The sequence below is a fragment of the Pyxicephalus adspersus genome, chromosome 11, assembly GCF_032062135.1.
Source record: "Pyxicephalus adspersus chromosome 11, UCB_Pads_2.0, whole genome shotgun sequence".
Taxonomy (NCBI): Eukaryota; Metazoa; Chordata; class Amphibia; order Anura; family Pyxicephalidae; genus Pyxicephalus; species Pyxicephalus adspersus.
Window position 1 is genome coordinate 46,041,411 of NC_092868.1, and position 27,659 is coordinate 46,069,069.

General features: G+C 39.1%; 1 protein-coding gene across 6 annotated transcripts in view; it reads right to left on the reverse strand.

The window, feature by feature from the left end:
* Nucleotides 1-5,906: 5,906 nt before the first annotated feature.
* The window catches only part of KAZN (kazrin, periplakin interacting protein), a 323,763-nt gene continuing 302,010 nt past the window's right edge, over nucleotides 5,907-27,659 (reverse strand). For 3 of the 6 annotated variants that reach the window (XM_072427300.1, XM_072427302.1, XM_072427307.1), the window contains 4 exons: nucleotides 24,948-25,031; nucleotides 15,674-15,863; nucleotides 13,857-13,987; nucleotides 5,907-9,718 (listed from right to left, as the gene is read on the reverse strand). In XM_072427300.1, coding sequence (XP_072283401.1) covers nucleotides 9,551-9,718; nucleotides 13,857-13,987; nucleotides 15,674-15,863; nucleotides 24,948-25,031 — 573 coding nt within the window. In that variant the 3' untranslated portion in view covers nucleotides 5,907-9,550. Of the gene's footprint in view, nucleotides 9,719-13,843; nucleotides 13,988-15,673; nucleotides 15,864-24,947; nucleotides 25,032-27,659 lie in introns of all 6 variants that reach the window. The other 3 variants (XM_072427303.1, XM_072427306.1, XM_072427301.1) reach the window with 3 other exon arrangements.

A 27,659-nucleotide genomic window follows, 5' to 3' on the forward strand; every position in this document is an offset into this window, starting at 1 on the left:
AAAGAACCCTCAAAAACCCAGGGTACAAAAGTCAGAGCTTGATGCGCATTGAAAATGCGAGGGAAATAAGTATTTGATCCCCTATCAACCAGCAAAATTTCAGGCTCCCAGGTGTCTTCACTGTATGCAGGTAATGAGCTGAGATTAGGAGCACCCTCTGTAAGGGAGTGCTCCTAATCCAAGCTTGTTACAGTACCTTTATAAAAGACACCTGTTCACAGAAGCAATCAGTCAGATTCCAAACTAACAACCATGGCCAAGACCAAAGAGCTGTCTAAGGATGTCAGAGACAAGATTGTAGACCTACACAAAGCTGGACTGGGCTACAAGACTATCGCCAAGCAGCTTGGTGAGAAGGTGACAACAGTTGGCGCAATAATTTGCAAATGGAAGAAACACAAAATAAATGTCAATCTCCCTCAGTCTGGGGCTCCATGCAAGATCTCCCCTCTGAGTTGCAATGATCATGAAAACAGTGACGAAGCAGCAGAGAACTACACGGAGGGAACTTGTCAATGATCTCGGGGCAGCTGGGACTATAGTCACCAAGAAAACAATTGGTAACACACTGCGCCGTGAAGGCCTGAAATCTTGCAGAGCCCGCAAGGTCCCCCTGCTCAAGACATCACATGTACAGGGCTGTCTGCAGTTTGCCAATGAACATCTGAATGATCCAGAGAAGAACCGGGTGAAAGTGTTGTGGTCAGATGAGACCTAAATTGAGCTTTTTGGTATTACCTCAAGTCGCCGTGTTTGGAGGTGGAGGAATGCTGCCTATGACCCCAAGAACACCATCCCCACCTTCAAACATGGAAGTGGACACATTATGCTTTGGGGGTGTTTTTCTGCTAAGGGGACAGGACACCTTCACCGCATCAAAAGGACAATTGACGGGGCCATGTACTGTCAAATCTTGGGTGAGCACCTCCTTCCCTTCAGCCAGGGCATTGAAAATGGGTCGTGGATGGGTATTCCAGCATGACAATGACCCAAAACACACGGCCAAGGCAACAAAGGAGTGGCTCAAGAAGAAGCACATGAAGGTCCTGGAGTGGCCTAGCCAGTCTCAAGACTGGTTGATAGGGGATCAAATACTTATTTCACTAATTACAATGCACATCAAACTCTGACTTTTTAGCACTGGGTTTTTGAGGGTTCTTTTGTAGTTATTCTGTTTCGCACACCTACAATAAACCTACCATTACAATTATAGACTGGTCATTTCTTTGTCAGAGGGCAAACGTACAAAATCAGCAGGGGATCAAATACTTCTTTCCCTCACTGTATGTCCAATGGACATCAGATGATTGTCAATGGAAACAATCTTTTGTGATCATTTCTAGTGTTGTATGAATGTCGAGCACTGTACACACAGGGTTTTCTGTTCTATGGAAAAGGGAGGTGGAAAATCAAGAGTTACACTCTGCTGTGCCTTCCTTTTTAGCCATTGTTCAGGGAATGGGGCATATTTGCTCTTAAACACAACAGGGTTCTCCTTTTTATCCTGCATTGGCTCATGTTCTTGTTAGGAATTCTCCTAACCCTCTGATGGTGAATGGTGACATTGCTTGGCTGGACTGCCTAGATGGGAAAGTGTGTCTTTTTAATATACTATAATATACTTTAGTTCACTAACCCAGAATAAGTAAGCAGAATTTTTATCTTTTCTCAGATTTCCTGTGGATCAATACCTTAATGTAAAGCCAGTTTTGCCAGCAAAACAGGTAAGTTTAAATTTAGAGTAGGAAAGCATCTATCATACATCTCTCATGACAGGTCATCTTCAAAGATGGCAGGTGGAGGCGTCCTGGACACTCATTCTCCATCCCACCCTGCACATAGATTTTCCAACTAGACAATACTCTAAATTCTGACTAATTGTAGCTGTCACGGGGGGGCAGATTAAGTGTTCGCAATAAATGGTTCATGCATCACTCACTTGGATTATGTCCGTAAGTGTGTTAAGCACCCCACAGGAGGAAGATGGCTTTAAGGTTAGTACAATTTAAAATATTTTATAAACTAGGCAAAGCCTAAAATTTGCTTTACACCCCCCCCTCCCATGCTGTACTCATCTTCTAAATATTTTTCACTATTTTTTTTTCCTATTAGTCCTCCTCTGTGACTACTGACAGCATAATAAACAAACCTCAGCTCCGTTGTACCGTGTCTGTGCAGGCATATGGTTAGCACAGGAAGAACAACTCAACTGCTTTGCAACTCCATCGAGTGTATGTAGCTGAAATCTGTGTGAAATAAACATTATGATAGACTGCATTTGTATGAAGACCATCCTAGGAAATGCCCACACATTGAGAACAAATCAGAAAGTAAGTAAAAGTAAACATGAAAAGTAGAGGTCCAGAATGCCACAGATGGGAAAAAGTAGGTTGGATACTGATAGCCCATCAGACAGTATATTAGGTAGGGTCCAGATCCCTGCTACAGCTTCCAATGCTCTTTGGGTGGAAGTCAGTATGCAGGGAAATGGGAGAAGACACTTGGAGCAAAAAAGAGGACTATCTACAAAACTGTGAAAAGAAATAGACGCCTAAAGTTTTGTTTTTTTATTATAAAATTGAATGACAATTGAATGTTGTTCTGCTCTACTACAAAAACTCCTGTTAGTATCTGTTAGTATATTCACTAAATAAATGAATGTTGCCTTTACCTTCATAGCAGCGTCTAGCCAAAAGTAGTGAATGGGGGAGGATTCAATATTGGGAATAAAACACATTTTGTGTAATGGCTATTCAGACTCCATAACAGTAAAAAGTGAAGCTTCATTTCCTGCTACAAGTCTTAAACTTTATAGGATATTATATTTCTTCCAAAATGTTCATGCAAAAGCAAAATACTCACTGAAAAATATATTATTTTTATAGAGCTGCACCCAGGCAAACAGACACACAACTGAAATACATATATTGTATAAGAAATATTTGTACTAACCACAGTAAATCTGATACTACAATACTGGAGACCTCTTTGGAGGCTACACTGCAGTTGAGCAAGAAAACCTAGCTTAGGACTTGCCTGGGCTAAGGCTGAACAGTAAAGAAGTATTATTTCATTGATGAGAACATCATTTTACTACAATCACCACTGCACTGATAAAATCAGGGTACATACCAGTCCTAGGGGATAAAACTACCTGCCTATTATTGTGAAGGGCCCCCATATACCACAACAGATATGACCAGTTGAGGATTGGACCTCAACCTTTAGAGATGTTCTGTTGTATCTCGGTTTGTGGCTGATCCTTTATTCTTTACTGTATACTGCTGCCATGTCGTGGCAAATAATGCAACCTGATTCATCCAGGCCACCTTATTTCAGTCCTTCAGCAGCAAACAGGGGTCAGCATGGGCATTGTAACTGGTCTGTGACTACACATCCTCATTCATGTTCAGACACCTTTCACAAATGGCCAGCATTAATATATAATGTTAGCAATGTGTGCTAAGCTTTGAGAGATTGAATCAGATGGTGTCATACCACCCCATGCAATAAATAGGGTGCAGAATCTTATTGCCGGTTCAAGGGTTGTCTTTCATTGGGCCCAATTTGATAGGTGTCCACCACTGCATACCAGGAACACTCCATAAGACCTGCTGTTTTGGAGAAGTTGAATTTACGTACTGACTGTTTCTGCTGTCCAATATATCCCACATCTTGACAGGTGCCAGTGGAAAGGGACAATCAATATTATTCACTTCAGCTAAGGATGGTGTTAATGTTTTGGCTGATCAGTGTATATATTCACACACATACATTCGTACCGGGAAAGTGTTCATCTGTTCTCCATTCTTGACATGCATGGAAATAGGAAACATACTTTGCAGCGATAGATGGAAACAATCTCAGGGTGCGTGGGAAATGTATAACTCAGACAACTATTTACAAACCTCAGCTGTAACGACCTGGCAGAGTAAGAGCTCTGTGTGCTCTGCTGGGTTACAGAAAATAATAGATTTTCAGATAAAAGCCACAGACCAATGTTACTTTATTTATTAGCAGTTAATGTGACTCCAGGGGACCAAATCAAGGCAAACCACAGGAAGGAGGGTCACTGGAAGTATGAGAGGATAATAGAAAACATTCCAGGAATGTCTTACTAAGTCCAAGGAACAATATGGAAGACTGCAGACCCTGTCTAAAATTTACGAGGATCCACTAACCTCGGACCCTTTGTGACATAAAAGAAAGAAAACCTTTCCTAAGACTTGGCAGTGGCCATTGATCGCTTAATTTGGAGTCACTAACCCTGTACCATAATGCAGATGAGGACTTTTGACTGTTCCCCGACTTTCCTGATGCGTCTTGGCATGCACAAATATCTTGGACCTGAATTTTACAGGCGGGGGGGGGGGGGGGGGGGGGGGGGGTGGTGAGAGCTATGTGATGGAGGGTGTAAAGTACAGGCAGATGCATATGAGCGATTCTTCGCTTGATATGATTTTATCCTGGCCACCGAATTTCATATATGATGCACTTATTTGGTGTTCTGGTTGCTCTCGCTGTGGATCCAAAAACAATTTCCATTTACCCTGTAAAATTCCTGAAGAAGTTTGCTGTATAGAAATGAAACACATTAGGTAATCCCTAATGTGAATTAAACAACATGGAGGATGGGTATAACTAACACAGAACAAAATGTTTTTAATAAATTTGTAATGTATTGTCTGTTTAATATATGTGAACTATATATCAGGAACTGTTTGAAATGTTTTTAAGATAAGCTGTTTTCAATAAGTTATATAAAAAGAACTTTTTAATTTGGTGGTTCATAATATATGTCAGTAAAACCCCAATGTTTGTGTATTAATGTTTGGATGAATCTTAACTATAGTTTAAACTTTTAAAACCTAAATATGCCAAAATATATCACATCTTTTCCATGTGCTCTCATCTGCTACTGTGGTGTGCTTTCCTTGTACCTTCATGTCCTAATACCAACTGACCTAAAACGTACACCCAAAGTGACATCTTTGGCCAATAACGTATCCTTCAGACGCAGTCTATATACCCGCAGTTAGCAGATCTGTAGGAAGGAATAGCAATCTGTGTTATGCACCCAAGAGCAGCAAACTCACCTCAAGTCAATGCATTTGAGATGCAGTGAGGTTCTTTTTTCCAGAGGAGAATAGGCAACCACATGGCCAGAAGCTTCCGGAAACATGCCGCAACCTTGCGGCAATGCATACGCACCTACATGGAACTACATGCACAAGTAGTTACCAACTACTCCCTTAGGTTGAATAGGAGTGGGTGCGTGCGTGGTTCAACATGCAGCAAATGGGTTAAATTGACCTAAAGATGCTGTTAATGGACAGAAGATGTTGTCTTTTCAAGTGTGAAAAGGCTTATAAAAGATATGCCGAACATAAAACTCTCGTTGAAGGGGACAGATATAACTTGACCTAAAGCTTCTGTCAGACTTTTAGATAAAACCGTGAACCATCATGAATGCAGAAGGCAACATTTCTAGTGGAGTTCTGTACAATGAATGAACATAATGGGGTTCATTTAGTAAAGTAATTTAGGCTGTATACATAGCTAAATGAATTGCATGGTATATATCACTGAGTTTAGTAAGACTTCAACCATTCAATTATGTGCAGGAAATTGGGTATTCTGTGTAAAGTAAATCATCCGTAAATCAATCACTAAGCTAGGTAAATTATCCCTTGCAAGAGGAAAATTCATGTTGTTAGGTGAACAGCCTAAATACCTTTAGTAAATCACTGCCATTAGCTTTAGGTTGCCTATTTTGTTTTTGTATACCATTATACTGCAACAGAAAGGCAATTTTTAATAAGTTATCAATGGCTTGTACAATGATGGCATGCACCTCCAAGACTTCCCCATTCACCCCCAAAAAAAAATCACAGCACAATCTGCAATATTTTAAAATAAGCTTTATTTTTCATTTTTGCCTCCATGCCTTTAGAATTTACCCGCGCTGAGGCAGGCATAATTAAAACTAATGATACCAATCATTTTAAACTATGTATATTTCACTCTCTTAAATAGATCCATCTTCTTAGTAACATTTGTTTTTAGAATTATTTCCTAGCATGTAATGAAAAATACTAAACCATGAGCTTTCATAAAAAAATAAAACACAGGAAAAAAAAAAAAAAAAAAGCTTTATAAAACATTTCGCCTGGACAGAGAAGCCCGCAGGCCGTCCCTTGCCAGACAGATCCCTTTAAAAAGCTCTGACGTTTTTTAACAAGCGCTGTCCCCGATGAATAAAGAAGTGGCCATATTGGTGGACGCAACTTTTAGCCTATGCATTCGCTACATCCTGGTGACAACGCTGCGCTCTCACCAAGCCCTAACGAATGAAAGGAGCTGCATTCTATGTAATACTTGTCAACAGACAAAATGGCGGCTGCATTTTTGATCAAGGACAGACACTCGTAAGCCACTGTTTGCCAGTGATCACACTCACATCATTTTAACAAGTAACAAGATTTATAATTTTAAGACTATATTTATATATATATATTTATATCCCTTTCAAATAGGGTGCACTAAATTCAAAAATACCATCTAACGTTATCAAATGTTTACATTTTTCAGAGGTTGACATTCGGTTTTTTGTTTGCAATGACAAGAAAAAGATAAAACAAGTAAAAAAAAAAAACAAAAACGGCAGCATTTTGTACCCAACTTTTCTAAGTGTTAATAGAAAGGCCAAAAAAAACAAATCAAAACACAACATTAAATTACAGTTACTTGCACAGAGAATTTTGACCCTTATATATCAGTGTTGGGAAAAAAAAGAGCTTTGGTGACCTATAGCAACCATGTGTTTTTTTTTCTACTTTCAATAATCAAATGAAAATGAACGCATTTGGCTGCTATGGGCAACAAGTACAAGACTCCAATTTTCATGTTTTGATATACAAGGCTCTTTGATTAAAAAATAAAATGCCCAAACAAAGACCTATTCATGCATCTGCCAGCCGCGGCTGCATGGCCTGGAATGACTGAATTTCAAAAGAGAACATGGGATGCCAATAAATACAGATGGTTCTTTTCTGATCTGTGCAAAGTGGATTTATACAGAATCGTGTACACATTAAAAAAAACAAAAAGAATGATATGGTGAATGGATAAAACAAACAAAGTGACATTTTATAGGATACCGATAATCTCGTGCTTTGTAAACATACTAGGCCTCAGTTACCAAAAGGGTCTGAAAGAACCGGGCTAGTTATAACAGAACAAGGCCAAAGTTTGATGGGTTGCTATGGGCAATCTAGGTGATTTTGAGGATTAAGACAGAAATATCTTTTGCCAGTATGTGGTAACAGTAAGAGAAAATGTTGTTGTCGCAAAATGGAAAGCAGCCATTTTGCTTGCAGCCAGTGACTGAAGTAGAGCCAAACATTCATGAAGTGTTTTTTGTATGTACTCATGCTTTGTGACTGCCTGTGCGTAAAACGGCAAGCGCACGAGCCACCAGTTACCATCACTCTTATACTGGTCTGACTTTGGTAAAAGGCCAAATTATTGGTTGCTATAGTTACTGTACATTCTCTGTACTAAGGATGCACATAGGACTTCAACAAAAAGTGTGCCAATTGTCCAACGGCCATCAAATAACAAAATCTGGGGAAAAAGTATGAAAAAATAAAAATAAAATAGTACAATTCCCAGGATGCTGGATTCACGCCTATGCAAAGCGCAAAGTGGGTTGCCATACTTTTCCTTTTGGAAGGTACCTCAACACTTATAGCTGCCAATGCACCACAAATTTAGTTTTTTGTGTATTACGCTATTGACAGTGACATTGACAGTCCAAAAAGCATGAAAACACACATGTAGTAAAGGGGCCCTTACAGACTCACCCATAATAATGAGGTAACAGGGCCTACTAAAATCTGCACTGGTTGTACATTCAAGACAGTAAAATGTGTGGCAAGTTTGAGACCGTCTGTACCGTTTACAGCCACCAAAAGGATTAGTGTTTTCGGTTGTCCAATATGGAGGATAAAAGAAACAATTTGACTGGTTGCAATAGGGAACACAAAGCGAGGCACTTTCTTCTTTAGAACATGGATATAAATAAGGGCTTAGTCTGTCACTGTATGAATTGTCAGAAAGAAGCACTGTCAATGTTTTTTTTCAAGAAATAACTTAGCTGACCCCCTAACACTTCATACAAAAGGCTCAAAATGGCTGCCAGCAAATGGCTCACATACTAACAAGCAATAACGCAAGTAAGCAACCCATCAAAATTCAATTTTTACAGGTGGACAAGTAAAATCTAACTGGCTGTTACCAACTACTATGCTTTTCATAAGCTCACGGTTTCTTGTTAATGCCATAAAATGAATGAAATTGTGCCGTAAATAAACATTATAGTAACGCAATACAGTTCTTAAAAATGAAGATATGTGAAAAAAGGGTGCAGACTGGAAGACGTGACCGGGTGAACGTTAGAATGATCTATGTTGAAGTTATCAGCGCGATTTTGGTTGAGCTGCATTAAAAACGTGACAGAGCCCACGCGACCTCTGTGATACTGACAGGGAGGGACAGCGATGTCCGAACACAGGATATAAACATACCTTCATCCTCTAGGAAAAATAGAACTTCAATATTTTACTTTATAATTTAGATATAACAACTTTGTGCATTTATGCAAATAAATAAAAAAAATTACAAAACAAAGGATAGAAGTGAAACAAAACTTTGTCTGGCAGGCATTAAAAGGTTAAAGTGCACCTGTCACTCACGTTCTATGGCGGCAGCCATCTTTTCTTCGGAGGCAACGTTCTTGATGATTTAACAATATTCAGAATACAGCTGACAAGGCGTAGGGGGGAAGGGGAATATTTTCTGCCTCATTTGATTATCTTTAGTTGGCCCTTTGGCCAAAAAAAAACCAATCACAGGCTCGGCCCACATTGGGTCATGTGGGGCGTCATAGGTTATGACAATAAAAATGGCTGCCTCCAAAATGCCCAAGAAACAGGTACGTTCTTACACTTCATCCAGGAAAGTCTGGCGGACTTTCCGAATAAAGTTTCTGTATATAATTTTGTACAAAACGCTGGCACACCCCTGTAACAGGATAATGTCACTCGAAACGTCTCAAAGTACAGAATGCGTCACACCATGGGCTCAAGAAAACAGCGTTCAGGACAAGACACTACAAGCACAAAGTGCACAGGGTTTTCTCTTCCTATTTACAAAATACACAGCAGTTTTTCAAGTTTCAAAAAAGGAAAAAAAAAAAAACAAAAACACAAAAATTAACATAAACCAACAAAATAAACCTTACAAAATAAAATCCAGTAAAGACAATTTTTACAATACGCCAGCATCGCTAAACAGACAATGAACATTTGTACACACATCTCATTCTCTATTATTTACATCAATTAAAAAAATCGGCGATGCGTCAATTTAAAAAAAAAAAAATCCTCATGACCCGACAGAGTAAAAGGCTCACTTGACTTGGTTCTGTAAACGGGTACATACACCCTCTCACATGTACACATGTGGAATATGCCTGATCCACGGCTAATCACCAGTCCGCATCCTCCTCTATGTAATAGTCAGGGGTGGTACCATCAAACAAACCGGGGTCTAAGGATTTCCTTTGTTTACCCCGTGCAAAGACTCTGGAAATAGACCCGAAGCCCATCTTCTCTTTCTTCTTCTTCCTCTTCTGGTCTTCAAGATCTTCTAAAGACTAAAAAAAAAGTAAAAAAAACAAAACTTGAGTATAATAAATATGATTTTTAAAAGATGATCAAAACATCTATTATGATATTATTCGATGTGCTTGGGCTCTTTAAAGTGAACCTGTGCTGGGTTTTATGTACATAGACCCATGTTCCCCTGAAAAGAATGAACCCCCAAGGTGCCCTATATTGCTTTTCATGTACCTTACCCCAAGTCCCTTAACTATAACTAACTGTATTTACCCCACATACACCCAATCAACATCCCTTGTTACTAGATGCCTGTATGACCCATGTCAAGCCCTCAGCATGGACACTTAGGAGGCCAAAATATGAGAATCCTAAGTTTTCATAATTTGGCATCTGGATTGGCACATGAACAAACTCTGCACAAGGAATCAACAGCAAAAAAAATGATGATGCCTTGTGGACATTTTTTGCATTTAGGACATTTTTTACATCACTGCTCACTTTAAAGCTCAAGTCCAGTCTGCCATTCTGCACTCCTTCCCCCAGCAAAAGTTATATGCTGGTAATAACCTAATGACGAATATGTACGTAATTTCTGACCCACCCAGCAGACATATTTATGCCTAATCTTTACCCCCTAAAATTAACATTAAATCTTTGCTGTGCTTGATTTAGGGGGAAATACTAGGAACTGCTAATTAATATTTGACTGGAGCTTAGCTTATTTTATGAGTTCAGTGTGAAATGTGCGGTTTTTACCCACAATTGAACCAAATCGGTGTTATGTTCAGCTTTCTACAATGATATGTTGCAGGACTGACTCCTGGATGTGAATACTACATAGGTCCTATTCGCATGAGGTTTGTATGCTCCCCGAATATTCATGTTTGTCTCCTATTCCAACTAATATTTTCCAAGATTAAAAAGATTCTGCCAAAATATAAAGAATATGGTGTATATTTATTATTTTCATATTGGGTCTTTCAATCAAGGTGCTAGTTTTATTCTGTGTGAACCGAGATAGACATATGTACTTTAAAGATAACTAGAGATAGACGTGTGGGCTTTATAGTACTGGTATTAAAGTGGAACTAAACTCAGTGGCTGGTGAGCTTCTGCCATAATCAGAAAGTATGCACAGAATACCTGTGATTATGACACATGCTTACCTGTGTGCAGCCACCCTGCAGCGATTATAGGTCCAAAATCATGGCTGCATCCTCGCTGCAAGCTCAGTGGCGATCCGCTTCAGTCATTGGATGGACACGGATCTGAGATTCACATTACAGGGTGCATGTGTCCTACAGTATAGAGCTTAAACTAAAGGCCACCATGACCCATGGCTTTGTTTTTTTTTTGTGACAAAAGAGACACAATGTCTCTTTTGTGAATTAGTACCTCCCGGTGACTTGGTTTGAGAGTTTAGGTCCACTTTGAGTAGCCATGGTAAACATACAAAAAAAAAAAAAAAATTTTTGTTCATCAATTTGTTCATCAGGTGATGCTGTGTTCATTTTCAATCACAAAAAAATTCTTTTCACTGTAAATAAAAACAAACACAGAGCCAACTAGAGGACAAATTGGGAATAACACCCACTATCAAACCAGCAATAGTTTAAGTACATTAAAAGTCCATTCGCCCATCTGGATACACACAGATTGATTTAATTCACTTTCCATGAATTAATCATTAGAAAAAATTGTTTAGAAATATACCTCTATGTGTGTGTGTGTGGCTGTTCTGGTGTTGGGACATATACCATTGGTTTAATGTACTATAGAACAGTCAGTTCAGCATGAATACAGGAAAGTAAAAAAAAAAAAAAAATACACAGTTTCACAAGACAACAAGCAACATTCCGACACTCAGACATGGGATAATGAAAAGGCACAGAAGAACAGCCTTTGACTGCTAAAATTGGTGGGAAATATTGGTGATTTTGCCATTGAACAGTACCTGAATAGCCTAAGATTACATGTTGAACAATCATATGTGGCTGATTGTGGATGGAAGCGTTAAGCAAATGCTGACTACAGCACAGCTAATCAGTAGGGAATATGCTTGTGCCAAGGATACCTACAGTGTCCAATCAAGCATGAGCAATGTTTGGTCCCAGGAAATCAAGGTCAAATTACCTATATATAACTTGAGGGCTGAAATGATATTTGCTTATGTTTTGTATTCCTCTGTTCCTTCTTTCCCCTCTCATCAACAATATTATTATCTTTTATTTATATTAACATTATTTGTACTGAAAACAGAATAGGGGTACAAAGGGACCAGGGACTTCAAAAGAAACAGTCTTGGGGGTTCCAAAGCCTCAAACCTGTGATTATGGGTTCTGGTCACTGACCGATAGAAAAAAGCTACCTTCTAAATTCCATTTTGTTGCAATTGTCTGTGGTAGAAGGAAAACATATAGGCATTTCCCAACAGGGGTAGATAAAGGGAAGTACAAATCGTGCCACTTCACAAGGACTCTGGACCCTCCTTAGTCAACTGGGACCCCAAGTCAATTTGCCAAGGATGGGCGCAAGTCAATTCTGCATAGGGGCCCACTTTGTTTTGTTCACCACTGTTCTTCAAAATGTATATGGGTAACGTATGAAAGCATATTGCTCAAAACCTGCTCTGTACAGTATGCAGGCAAAGCTATGCTGATGGTGCATGTACAACTTGTAATAACCTGAATTAGTGACCACTGTATGTATTATGCTCAGTATAAGGAGTCACATATGGCATATGTACACTTAGTAAAGAAAGGGTGGTAGGATAGCCAAGGCTACCATAACAAGAAGAAACTGGGGTCTAGACCGTTGCCTCATTTAGGGTTTAGGAACACCTATGCATTTAAAAATTGCAGTATGCACATATGGGACTGACAAAATAGCCAATCTTCTTCCATATCACTGGCCATACAGGGACTGATTTTACCATTTGATGTTTCTTACAAATAACCATTTGTTGCTGATTCAGTGCACAGACTATGAAGGAAGAACTTACATACAAGTTATGTGATGAGCTTTTGAGGCCACTTGACCGATTTCTGTTTGATTAAATTATGAGCATCAGCACAAACGCTTTTCTTCACTTGATTGATCAGATGAAAAAATAGTTTGATTGCAAAGAACTAATAAAGATTTCACTGTGCATCAACTGAAGCATAGTAGGTTTGATTTTTGGTTGACTTTTATATTGAAGGTGAGCAAATTCAAGACAGCGTTAAATCAATTCTTGCATGGCTAGCTGAATGCACAGTTGAGTTGAACGAGTGGCCAATAGGGTCTGATTTCTAGCAAAGCGAATGTGGCAAATGTGGAAAGGCAAGCCTTACATTAAAAACTATTAGCATAAAATTTTTCCTGGTTATAAAATTTGCTTTTCAACTATAGTTCACCCTATGTGCTGCCATACCCTTTTATCAGAGTGTCTAAATATCTTGACAGGTACTAAATAGGAATTGCATTGCATTTATCAACAATTCCCAAGCTAACTACAACTACAGATGTTTGCTGATGTTGAGATCCAGTCCAACACCCCATCATCCGGTTATGATACCATTAGTGGTCTGGATATACCAACCAGGTATAGAATCTATGCATTTACAGATAAACCAACCCTGGATTTGCTTGGTTTTCATATAACTTAATATACCCCATATATTTCTTCGCGTTTGATATAAGTCTACAAATTAAAATTATTTAGCTTTATGTCTCTTTAAATCAGCTCAAACTACACTTTTACAATAATTATCCCTATAATCAAAGCCGATGCCCGAATTCCCAAGATACTAATTTATTATTTTTTGCTTTCCTCATAAATTTTTCATTTGACATTTATACAACCCCAAGTTTTATTTGTGATGCCCAGGAGGATTTTGTTTGCCTACCAGCAGCTTATTCCCCTGACAAAGGCATATGAGAAATGCATCCTCACGCTCCTTTTTTTTTTTTCACACACATATACATTTTCCTCACTTCCATATGTCAACTCAAATTCCTCGGCTTTGTTACCAGGAAACCACACAGACGACTTTGCGTGATGGAACATGGCCATTACCCATCATCCTCTCCTCTTCAGACAGGCATCCAGAGTACACAGTGACAGCAACAGATAAACAAGAAAAGGCTTGGGAATGGAAAGAATAAAAAAAGAGACCTACACTACCGTCTTACATTGCAGAGGGAATGCGTTCTGTGCCTTGGCGAATTGATATCACTAGGTGTCGATGATCTGTCGCCATCAGCGGCGGATGCGTCGGATATGATTGAGGGTTGCCGAGAATGGCAAGGACTTACTCTGACACCTAAAAGGAAAAAAATAGCAATGTATGAAAGTTTAAGATGGCAAATACAGAATTCTATATTGCTGTCTAGGCTCCATCGCACCCATATGCAAAATGGGCGAGAAGATCTGGAAAGCCATTTCCAGAAAGTGTTACACATTCAGCTATTAACATTGAGGTGCTCCAGGTTCTTCCTTTATAGTCTATGCACCTAAATACTAATAAAATGCCTTTTTCAAAATATTTTAAAATTTAATTAAAACAGAAGCTGGAGATTTTGTCATGAAAACCCTTTTTTAGAATTGTCCTTTATAGGGTGATACCGCTCCGTCAATCTCCCAATTAGGCTCCTGCATTGTCCCTTTGTCACTTGGGGTGTTGCTACAGACTACAATTAGCTGTTTCAACACACATTAAACAAGCATGGTCCATATTTGCCAATATTGGGGGAAAAAAAACTGCTAAAAAATGGAACTAAATGTAAAGAAATAAAAAAATGAGCAGGAAAGATTTTATTGCCGAAAGACCAGTAATGTCCCCACTGCAATAAAAGAAACTTACCTGCCTGTTCCCAATGTCTTGTTTAATGTACATTAAGCTGCACATGTGCAAGCTCAATGTACGATGCCGGGAATCCCAGCACATTATTCCCCCCAGAAAAAGCTGGGCAGGAAGAAGCTTTAAGGTGGTGGCCCCTGTATTGCAAGCAAACTTTTCAGTAACCACCCAACAGCTGAATGGTTACTGATAAGTGCTGGGTGGTGCACACTGTTAAAAGGTGCTGGGGAGAACACTGCAGCATATTCCTGGATCCTGGGAAGGAATTCACTCTTTTGAACATGCTTGGGAGTTACATCATTCTCCTCTGGCCAATCTAGATGGCTAAAGATCCTGAAACCAGAAGAAGACTAAGTAAAGATGGCAGCGTCTACTAAGTAGCGAAAGGTGAGCATAGATTAAAAAAGTTCTAAACATGAAATTAATGTTTTATTTCAAAAGGGTGTTTTTTTTCTGAAAAAAAGGATCTTTTTATTGCTTTATTTCCACTTTAAGACAGCAACAGGGTGCAAGAGACTGCAGGAGATCAAGGGCATCAAGATGCAACAAAGGATGAAAAAAAAAAATACGACTGCACCACCACACATCTCCATAATGTATGTGCATTGCAGTTTGGTACATTGCATGGCGTCTTGTGTCTAAAAGCAGCCTGTCCCATTTTTGATGTGCTTTTTAATCTGTTTAACGTGTAACTCTAATCTAAAACCTCAGGATCTATCAAACTTTTAACACTCATTTAGGAATCCCTTATGTCTAAGGGAACCAAATGATCCCTTGCATGAACTAGAAATAGGAGGGTTAATCAAATTTGCTCAGAAGCTTGAACCTGGTGAGTATAAATCTGCAGAATCTACATACTCAACATAAGCATTTCCGTTTTAAAAGAAAAACAAATCTTGATATTTTTAGGAGCAAGGGTTCATTTTTTCCTTTAAATGTTTCTTTAGTAAGTTCAGAGCAAAGATTTACGCCTATGAATCTTCCGCTGGGAACTTGGCCTTGTAACTACTGTCAACATGTGCACTTAATTAGGTCGAAGGCATCTAACACGCTTTAATAACAATGTCTCCTGTTTGCAGGGAAGATTCGGTCGTGACTAACAGCCTGGATACCTTTGAAGACCACGACAGATCAATACTTGAAACCAACCTTGCCGGTCCGCAGTATGCTGCGAGTGCCCATGGTAAAGTGTTTGCTGGCTCTGACGGATGGCTGCGGTAAGCGGGAGGTCTGCGTGCATGACCCATTCCTGGTTCCCATTTATGACCGTTTCACCTGGCATGGCGAGAGAATGTCGCTTGGGGACATCTTTTGTAAGGGTTGCTAAAGACTGCTTGGCCTGAAAAAAAGGAAAATCTTGTTGGTGATCATGCTTTAGAAAACTATAAAACAACAACAAAAGGGAGCAAAATGAAATCAACAAATTAGGAGCCCTGTCAGTATGGGAGAAAAAAGGGTGATTAAGTCTGGCGATAAATTATTCTCAATAAATGTCCCTGTGCTTAACTATATAAGTATGAATTATTAAATGTCATAATATACAGTAAAATGTATTATTCAGAACGAGCTGTAGTTCAGTAAGTTTGCCTAGGTGGAGATGATGGCAGCAGTCTGCTTCAGACAGTAGGAAGAATGTTCAGTTTCCACCCCAATGTGGGTCTCTTAGTAAGTGCAAGGTTAAGGGCCCTTTTCACAACAGTGGTGTGAATCCATGCAAGTTGGCAGCTCCTGGGTGCTGCCTTGCATCTGGGAGTGGCAAACCACACTGAATGTAGCCGGGGCGTAAAGCTTTAAACAACTGAGTTGTTGAAAATGTTTCCTAACCTCTTCTATGCAAGAGTGAAAAACACTGCAGCTCACCACGGGTCTGAAAAGGCCCTAAGAAGTTGCAGCAGGGAGCTGATTTGTGCCAGACATTCCTGTTCAGTCGTTAATCTGTCATGAAGGATCAATGGATGACTTTGGGGCACCACTGTACACATCAGAGACGAGGATGGCTATTTATCTAGGGCAACAATATTCTGTTATGTGTATTCAGCCTTAGATTCTCTAAATCTACATAATCCCAGAAAAAAAGTTATACAAAGTCAGCAATTCAAAGGGCAAACATTTTCCATTGTAAGAGGGGTTTTCCTCTTACTTACTGCTGTACATTAGTGAAATATGCCTACTGGGACATAAACACAACCACCTAACTAGTTTTAACTATTCCTTACTCTATCCAGAACCGATGAATATGTTTTGGCTTCAGACACAATTTCCTAATTCATGACAAAAGTTGTAACCAATAAAATAGTTCATTTTTCAAGATGGCACCCCCAGCAATGTAGATCCTCACAATTAAGAAAATTTATGGCAATAAAAATAACACTGTCCAGAGATTTCCAGCCATAGTTTCCAAAACGCACTCCGTCTGCCAACCTCTTGATGTGTTCTGGATCACACGTTTATGACCTGAGATTGTAATAGATGTGAGAACAGGCTCTAAACACTTCATCGTTTGCTTGCACTGAAGCAGCAATTATTACCCGTGGAAAGTAAATTTACATAGCAAAGTATGAAGACTTGACAGGGTGCATTTGGCTTTCCAGGAATTTGGGGAATTCCGCGTTTACTTTCAGCTGTTCCTTATACACTGCAAAGAAGTTCCCAGAGGCCTCTTATGATCACAGCTGCCAACCGAGAGGTTTTATGGCTCCTTTCTTCAGCTTCTTCAAAGCCAAAGAACAATATTTTGTCCATTAAATCCTTTTTACCTTTGCAGAATTTGACTCCTAGTCAGTTATGGACAATTATGGGAAAAGACAAAAACGGTTAAAAGAAGATCCTGTGAGAAACATTAAAGGAACATAATCAAGGGCATTCATTCAACTTTGTAAAGTGAATGTAACACATAAAAATATCCATATTATGTTCTGGTATTAAATGCCTCTTCCCAAAAAGCTACGGCATGGGCAGAATAGTAAACCAATACCTTTAAAGAGAGGTAATCATCATGTGATGTCATCTTCATATAATGTGTGATGTCAGCAATAAAATTTTTCCATGCACCATCATATCTAAAACCAACATCTGGGTAAGGCAGTAAGGAAGAATCAAAGCTCAAGCACAGCTCAGCTACAATCTAAAGACAACCAAATTTGGTATTTTTTTTTTCTGTCAGTTAATCTCAATGCAAAGAATTGATCAAATGATCACTTTGCTATTAGTTATATGTTAAGAGATCCATTTCTTTCTGCAGCTGTCGTTCATTTCATTCTGCATGCGCAGACAGCATATCAACATGGTATACACAGGGCTTGGACTCCTGGCTTATCCCCCCTTCCTTAGGGGGACAAGAGAATAAAGAGGGAGCTCGGCAAAGGTATGCCCACAAAGCTGATGGGAGAGTCGGACTGCTGTGTAAAGTCTTTTTCAGAACTTCCCAAATATTTTCAATGTGATTGAAGTCTGGACTCTGTGGTGGTCAATCCAATGAGTGAAAATGATGTCTCGTGCTCCTGAACTATTTTTTTCACAATCTGTGCCCAATGAATCCTGGCATTAGCCTGTGCCATCAAGGAGGAAAATTCAATTAATGGAAAAAACTAATCATTCAGAATATTCAGGGAGTCAGCTGACCTCTTTTTATTGGGCAGGGGGGCACATAATATTGCTGAACCTAGACCTGACCAACTGACACATCCTTGAATCATAACACTTTTTTGGGTCAGGCAGAGTATTTTTTGAAAATATATAAAAATTAATGAAGCCTGGAAAGGGAAGATAACTTACTGCCTTTCTATTTAGCTTTAGGGAAGTATGCTGACTTATTAGAGGTATGACTATGGCAAGAATAATGCAGTCACCACACCTATTGGTGGGTTGTAAGGTACAAGATACTACATTTTTGTTTTTGGGTTTAGATATCGTTTAGGAGACCCTGGCAGGTCTCTGTATAAATATGGAAGCACTTGGGAGGTGGGACACTCCATTTCAGTGCTGTAGCCTATGTCTGTCCCTTTGGCATTTAACACCATAGGGTGGAATGCCTGTGTCCTTATTTCAATGTGGTTCCTCCTTAGAACCCTTATGTAATTTCTGAGTCCTGTAGTGAGGTATGGGGTTAGGGGATGGAACCACAGCATGCTACGAGTGACACAGGCATCTGGCACCTCCGGAAGTATCAAATGCTAAACCCTGAAACAGAGGGCCCATTCTATAACCCAACCGTACTGAAATATAAAGGAGGATGTCAACGTATGAGTTTATGTCATCTGAGCCTTCAACCGACAGCTCTAGAAATGAAATTTAATTTTGATATATAACTCAGTCATAATTTTATTTTGCTCATAGAGCAGCTGTAAGACTAAATGAAACTGTCAGCCTTTCATAGCTCCAATCACTGCTTTCATAGTGCAAATGAGAACGCACCACTGGGGATCATTTCATTCTGGTAAAGTGTTTAAAAAGGGAGCAACGTCTGCATCCCGCAGGGATATTTATCAAGATTCCTTCCATCGGGATCTTATTTAGACGTGGTATTTACACTGTCTCATTTGTCTTGACATAGTATTTACAGCCTGTTTAAAGTCAGAAACTCCTGGTGCATCGGAGGTCTACATAATTGCCCCCATTGGGGCTGTAAGTCTCTGATCTTCCCATTAACCTGAACATTTTGGTGAATTATTTGTGCCATTTGTGGATTTCTTATTCCTGAGGTCCTTAGAAACAGTGGCAGCTCTAGACATGTTCTTCTAAACAGACAGCCTCTGAAAGATGGAACATGGGTTTGCTTTTATAAGGGAACACCACTCACATGATATAAATATTAAGAAAAAATAATAGATCTGCATTATGTATACTTTGAAGCCAAAGGTTTGTGGGCATCAGGCTATCCCACCTACCTATATAGACTAAAGCATTTGTGTGTGTCTTCCAAAATCTTATTTTCAGGTGTTTCCAGCAAAGGGTACATTTATTGATACAACACACAAAGCCACTTTAGACAATTGTAGGCCTCCAACCTTGTAAGAACAAGTTGGGGAAAGCCCTTTTCTGTTGCAGCCATTTTCATAAAGATATTGTTGAGCCTTTTGGTGTGGAAGAACAGAGCCCCGACCTCAACCCTAATAAATTAATTTGTGATAAATTGATATGTTGATTGAGGGGCAGGTCTTTTCATCCATTACCAAAACCTCATAAATATGTTTGGCCTAATGGGCACAGCATAAAACCCCCTGGATATCCTGTTCAAAGGAAAAGGGGATTTTATAGATCCAGAGGAGGAGGTTGAGGATGGGGAAGATATTATTGACCATTGTTTTGGGAATTGGATGTCTAACAATCTTATGTTGGTGCAATAGCCGGTCCTGATGGGTATATTCTTTTAAAAAGTTGTGCATGTGCAGCTTTGCATATAATGTTGAGACATGATGGGTATCCTGGCATCCCCGGGACTGCCAGAACTGAAAAAAACTCCCATGTGCTTACATAAAAATTACGTCATCCCAGTCCAGTCAATCAAGATGAATGAAGATCGGAACCCGGAAAAAGGAGAAAAAAAAAGGATGGCAGCACCCGTGACGGAATGGGGACAGGTGGATGTATTTAAAATACTGTGATCAGGCAGATAGGATTATTTAATTGCCGAAGGGACATCACCTGAAATAAAGGGTGTAGTTCCTCTTTCAAGAATTATTAATACTCATTGATAAGGTGAATGTCTTTTACATCTCCTAAAAAAGCTAACTCATCTTCTAACCTTTCTGTCCCAGGCCAGTCCCTTATGGGCATTGAATTTCATTTTTTTTGATCATCATGAAGGCTCAGTGTAACATGTGTGCATCCTCATAGCCTATAGTTTTTTAATGATCTACCTGCCTTGCACAGAGAAGGACAGACATAGTGACATGTTCCTAGGTGTAAAATAGGCTTTGTAATAAAATGTTTAAATAAAATCCCTCCATTTTTTATTAGCATGATGACAAGGTAAAAGAGGATGAACCAGGGTAGGCAAAAATATACAGATTTTCCTTGAACATGCATACATTTCGCCACCAAGGTTTAAGGCTTTGGGTGCCCTAAACACTTCTTTTGATGGGTTAAGGATTAGTGTAACAACAATTGAATCTTTGTCACATTGGCTGTAAGATCAGTTTTGCCTCAAAAGCCACTGTAACTTTCTCAATTAATGCAGATTGTGTATTGCTAATGTTTCTCAGATTAGGAAGATTACTGATTTCTTCAATCCTATTTTTTACCTTCTAATAATAAGATTAGTCCTAATGCTGCATTTAGGATTAATTGACTTGAGCTGCCCAGGAGATCTGCAACATATTAGATCTTCAGTCAGCAACAAAGATATTAAAAAGAGCACAAAAGGAAAGTTTGCTGCCCTTTATACCCAATCACCTAACGATACAATACACTTGAATATGAATAGATGCCACGGAGAAACCCTCTTTTATTGGACATTCACAGATCCTTATTTTGGTATTTTAAAAAATATATGCATTGGTTCTAGGTCCGGATTTGATAAGCCATCTTAAGAAACATCTGGCCATCGGATGTGTGACAAATTCAAGAAATGTTATTAGGAAGCTACAGGTTTTGGGTGGTTGGACATTTCAGTGTCTTTATAACACTTTATAAACCTGCGTACTTGTCACTGCTGAGGACTTAGCAGTGCAAATACTTAACAGTTGTCTAATCCATGGGCCCCCAACAACTGGGCTGCAGCAGTCATCACTGTGATAGGAAGGATCCATAGTTTCATTCCGCCAATCACATATGCAGGTTTGCAAGAACGGCTGAACGAAACGACACAAGAGAGGACATAGATCCTTTTTATCGCAGTGAAGACTTCTGCTGCCAACAAGGAGAGCTGTGGCCCAGTTTTTGGCCCTTCATCTAGTTTCATGCAAAAACATTCTTGCACACCCCCCTCCTCAATTCTCTGAGTTCCCTGAAAAATTTAGCAAACAACTTGTTCGTGGCTAGGTCAGGGACTGCTGGTCTAATCTGTGCTAGAAATTACCTTTATTTGTGTTTTTACAGGGTCAGGCTGAAAGCAGCTGAATATGTTTGCCATTTATAGTCAAGACATGGACTTTGGAAAGGACAAAATAGAAACTAATTTTCCAGTTTTGGCATGCAAACTGTGTGCTCACCCATAACAAACAATCACATTTCATCCTTCCCAAATAATTGTTTCCTAAGTGTCATCTCTCTAATTCTATCAAACAGAAGTGGAGCTTGGCAAGGATCCTGAAGCCTCCAATTTCCATATCATATGCTACCCCAACAAAAGCCGTAATGACTTAACGGCTTGCATTGATCAGCTGCTTCAGCTTCTTCGATTGGTCTTAAGTTCTTAAAGTTTCTGCCATAAAACTTATAAGCCATACACATGAAACTACACTTTGTACACTTGTACTGAAACACAATTTAAGGATTTTCAGCATCCCATAGTCCATATCGATGTAGCAGCTTCAAAAGCAACATTTTACCTGTCAAGTACATCACAGAGTATATTGCCAGTGCGAGATTTTAAAGACAATGTAGAATGTCAATCATACCTTATCCCAGTGAAATCGAGCTGCCCAGAGAAGGGCTCATAAAATAGGTCAATGTAATAGAAGCAGCTAATCTTGCCCACGGTCTCTCTGGAGTCATTTGAACAAAGTGTGCAAGGAAAGTGCTTTCTGATGTTTAAGACTTTAGTAGACTTATCTTTTAAATCCTTGAAGGATAACAGCAATCTGCTAGAGATATTGATTGTGGCCACAAGAGGGAGTATCCCTCCCGGAGATAATACATCCATCATTATTGAGAGCGACCGCCAGAAGGTCTAGACTAGGCTAAAACCACCCAGCATGCACCTAGGTAGATGCTTGCCAGATCAAGAGAAAATCATAAGTTAACAGTGGCACTGGGCTCCTATCAGCCAAACCTTTAAACACTGAGCATTCCTTTCTCAGCTTCCCCAATGACCTATGGTGTTGGCCATTACGGAAACTTCAGAGTGCCTCCCATCTCCAGTGACAACTGGTTTGTTAACACTGGAATAGAGTACAGTTAATACAGAATGTCAATCCAAAGGGAAGTCAGGTCATGCTTGTTTGTTTCAGGATGTTTAATGTCCATGTGTACCCACCACAAAATGGAGTTTATCCCCACCTATTGTCCACTACTGTCCCCCACCTCTTAGATTGTAAGCTCCTAAAGGGCAAGGTCCTTTTCTCCTCCTATGTCATTGTTTGTATCTGTCAGTCATGCAAACCCTATAATGTACAGTGCTGTAGAATATGTTGGCTCTTTATAGCTTAAGTACAAAAAAAAAAAAAAATGATATGTGTGTGGGAAGGCAATCCGTTATCCAAAGTGTAACTTTGAATTTCTCCTATTTGCTCTGTTAACACAGGATTTTAGGATTTCTATACAAAAATAACTGAAAAAACCCTGGATCACCGGGTGAAAATAGGCGGCGAAAAAACTAAAGCAGATACTGCATCTGGTAGGAAATGGTACGTTGTATTTGGTTTTCTGGGTTTGGATTCAATTTAGGATCTATAATATTATTCAATAAAGATAGACTGAATGAAACAACTACAAGATTAGCTATATAAGATTTGCTTATCCTGGTGTCTACCACAAGCATTATGTCCCACTGGAAGGTAAGCCGTCCAGGTAAGAAATTGGTTGCTGGTCCAACCAGATAGTGGCTCTCGAAAAAGCATTGCCATGCACATAAAACTTTTAAATAAAAACTACTATACTAAGGCCGAATGGACACAAACATAGAGGATTTTGTTAGGTAAGCTAACCTTTGGGCTATAGTCTATTTGCATTAGCCTAGGTTTTTAAAGACAATGGCACTGATTTATTAAAGCTCTCCAAGCCTGGAGAGAATACACTTTCATCAGTGAAGCTGGGTGATCCAACAAACCTGGAATGGATCTGGTCCAGGATTGAAAACAATTGCTAACAAATAGCTTATGACTTTTAGGAAACCCATTTCAGGTTTGCTGGATCACCCAGCTTCACTGATGAAAAGTGTATTCTCTCCAGCCTTGGAGAGCTTTAATAAATCAAAGCCAATATGTAAATACACATGGAATAGTGTTTATCTGCGGCAAAATCTACCAGGCAGCAAAATGTAAAGATTTACCCTATGTGCAAGTGACTCTAGATGTTCATTACTTCAGAGACAAGAGGACAATCTCCCAGGTTAAGCTGGATCTGTGGACCTCCACCATGGCCATATTTAAGAGTTCACTGCTGAAAGGATTGTTCGGCCCCCCAAAAAAGGTTTTGCCCACTTGTGTATTCTAACATATGGTAACTTTTGCAAGGTCAAGAATGCATAACTTGTTTCATGATAACATGGAAATCTGACTGCAAATTGTAACCACATGTTTAAACAACCAAAAATATAATTTGTATATAAACAGTAGAGAAACCAATAATATATCATGACAATGTTTTAAGAGAGTGCAACATGTAACAACTGAATATCACAATGTCAAGGTAAACATTACATTAGACATAAACAGTAACATATTGTATAATAAATTAATCACAAAAATCAGGGTTGTAACCAAGGGGTTGTTTATATAGATGCCAGATGAAGTTTCCAATAATCGGCATATCATGGTCATTGACTAACTTTTATTTTGCAAATTAGCTGGCAGGTTTAATAGCACTTTGATTTCTTTTGCAGACCTCTGGTATAATTACCGCTGTTCTGCCCAATGGGTTGTCTATAATGTAACCCAGCTGTGAAGAGTTTGTATATAGTAGGAGGGGAGAGTAATGTTGGCATAAACAAGTCAAAATACCCTGATAGATGAATTAAACTGAATTTCATTCAACGTGCATATACTATGGTGTTACCTTGATTAATAAGGTCTTTCAGAACCCTTGAAATGTGTCGGTTAATATTAAATTTTGTGAACACATTTTTATTTGGACTTGGCACCCTTTTTTTTCTTAGGTATTCAAGGAATGGAAAAGAAATGGTAAGAATGAAAGGGACTTATATCTTCATGGTCAGCCAATTCAAACATATGCTTTTCAGCTGGGCATTTCCATTTTGGTGGAGGAGCTAAAAAATTATCACACAAATCATGGTAAAATGTGAAGTATGTACACATTGCTGGGACTTCTTGTTATCAGTTCTGGCATCTATAGCTTCATCTCCCTCAGTACAACCCTGATTGCAGATTTGCTGATTATCACCAGTGCGTTAAGAATCGTGCCATTGAGAAAATAAGGAGTGCTGGTTAGCCATAACAGTTGTGCAGACTGATCCAATGATATAAAGTAATCAAAATAAAAAGGAGGAAAAATTAAAAGGTGGTACTGAAAATAGGGATTACAAATAAAATAAAATGAAAAACACAGAAGAGGTGTTTTTGCCCCCTAAGAACTTCGGTCTTACCGCTATCCCTCTTGAGGAGGGCTCCTTTTCAATGTAGTGATCAAAAACGCGATAATCCCTTCTCTGAGCAACACGCTTTGTAATCTGAAGAAACAGGTCACAAGCATGACAGACTAACTAGAATATCCTTTTATAGCGAGCCACAAAAAGGGACGGGAGAGAGACATGGACAAAGCAGTGCCAGAAAAATGACGAGCAAGAAATATTTCAATGTTGGAGGGGATGCCAACCTTCCCATCAGTTGAGTATACGGGTCCTAATTCATCAAGCTGCCAATAGCACTTAAGCCGCTATAAAGTGGACCATTAGTGCATGTCATGTTTGCATGCCTTAAGTTCTACAACAACTTGGTGAATCAAGTGCCCTTGACTTTGACGTGCCTCCCTGAAATTGTAGCTGAACATGTGTCATCTTTAAAGTTCCCTTTGTCCATTACTGCCACATCAGTGGATCATCGGCCAGATTTAGCCATTAAAAAGGCACCCAATCTGTGAGCATTTAATCATTTTATTAAAATGACCTTTTAGGGAACATGCAGGTCCAGTTTGACAGTACAGTACACTAAAAAAATTCATTCCACTTTAGCAATATATCTGATGCTAAACTTGATTGGATTCCTGCATGAGTGCAATACAATAGTTTTTCTATGAACACTTTGTGGCCTCTTCCCAATCATTTTGTGCTGTGTAACCCCCTTTCCTTAGAACTTAGGTTTCTTGGATACAATAGACCCAAGAAAGACACAGAAATAGGAAAGTTCAAAAGAGGATGTGCGTAATCTGAGCATGGGTATGAGTACTGAATTGGGATGGGAATTCTTGGCCTGCCGAAACAAGACCATAAAATAAAGCTTTCCCAGGACAACAGGTTATCAATGACTAGAAGAGTTCAAAGGGCAAGCTGGTGGACTTGAGTTGGGCTAGATTAAAAAACAAAAGAAACTATAAACAAAATGGCCTTGGCAGGTATGATGTGTTCCCATACTAAATGCCTCGCGTGTGCCTGACCTACAGCATTCTGATCAAATTGTCCGTCTTCAAATATAGCACAGATGTATTCAGTAAAATTTCCAGGAAGGCATGTTCAAGTATGGCTGGTTGAAAGAAGTTATAACAATTTTTTAAATATGTCAAAAACAACAATTTGTGCATCCATTTCCTAAAAATAATAATGAATGTTGATTTATTCGAGTGGCCAAAAACCATTATAGTTGATTATTACACACGTTAAAATAATATGGAATGACCACGAGGGTTGGCTTACACCACCAATGTACAACTGTTCAATGCAACTGATGAATAGTCTTTAAACTAACACGTTGAACAGATCCTGAGGTGGCATTTGTCATTTTCTTCTGGCCATGACACCTATTGCTCAAATAGCTTCATAGGACCATTAGGAAGTCTCTAGATCCTATAGCTAGCCACACATTACAAGTTGATATTGTACAATCTCCTTTCAATGTCCTGTAAGTTAAGTCTACATGGACTGTCTCCCCAGAGTTTAATTGTCCGTGTTTAAATTCCCATTTAATCCAATGGTCCAGTTAACCAGAGCGATTTTTGGACATTTTCTAAAACGAATACCGCCTGCAGCGTTTGGAAGAATGTCTATATAAACTTCAAATGCAAACACTAAAAAAGCCTATCAAAGCTCAAAACATCCCTACTGAAATAAACAGGGCATTTTATAACATTTGTGGCCATTTAGGTGTGTTGGCATTGGGGGTATTTAGGAGTCTTCACCTATTCTATCTCTTCGCTTTCATTATAAATGCTTACAAACCCATTCTTAAGCTGAATACCCATTTATAAGCATTCAAAAATAACAGTGTGTATGCACAGCTGAGAATACGAACCCGGCTGAGTTGGCTTGTGGAAATGAATGAACTCTTGTGTGCATGCTCATGCATGCTTATGGCACCAGAAAATGTATGTAACCTCTGTACAGGCCTTTTCTGTCCTACTGCAGGATGTGACCCAAGTTGTCTTGCTGAACCACAGATAACAAAGGTAAGGTCACTAAGATGACTGTTGCATAGGGTTCTGTAAATCTCACCACTGTGTACAGATACAAATTCTTTGTAAACGCTACCCAAAAATGTATTTTAATAGTGCATTGAGCTGGAGTTCAGCTGTACCAAAAAAAAAGTCCCCAAAACAATTCATTACATTCTATCTAATCAGGTATAACTGCTGTGTACTACTTAGTTGTTGGAATATCTAACCGAGATTGTACAATAAGAATGTAATGAGCATGAGAACTCCCTAAGTGGTCACCCAACTAGATATCTTTACTTTTAGAAAATGGATGCACAGATAACATTTCAAAAACAGGTGGTTTTACTTGTATGTATTTTCCATTATAAAACACAAATGTGTGCAAAGGAGTGTAAAGAAAATGCAGTTGTTAATATCTAGCAGCAAAAGAAATTATTAATTGAAACACTCAGGTGGAAATCGATATGTCTAAAGCACAAGCAATGAAGCAAAAACTGCATTTAGCTATGCCGTTAGCAATTGGAATTTGATTCTTTTAATGACTGTTTTTTTTATTATGCATGTTAAATTATGCAACTCCAAAGCGATACCTGGTGCACAGTAACAGCAAATGACAGAAATGGCACGTAACTCACAGCAACCAGTAGATGCATGCTCTCGGCAGTTGGGGCAAATCAGACCAAAAAAAATGCACAATTGCTTACTATTGCAT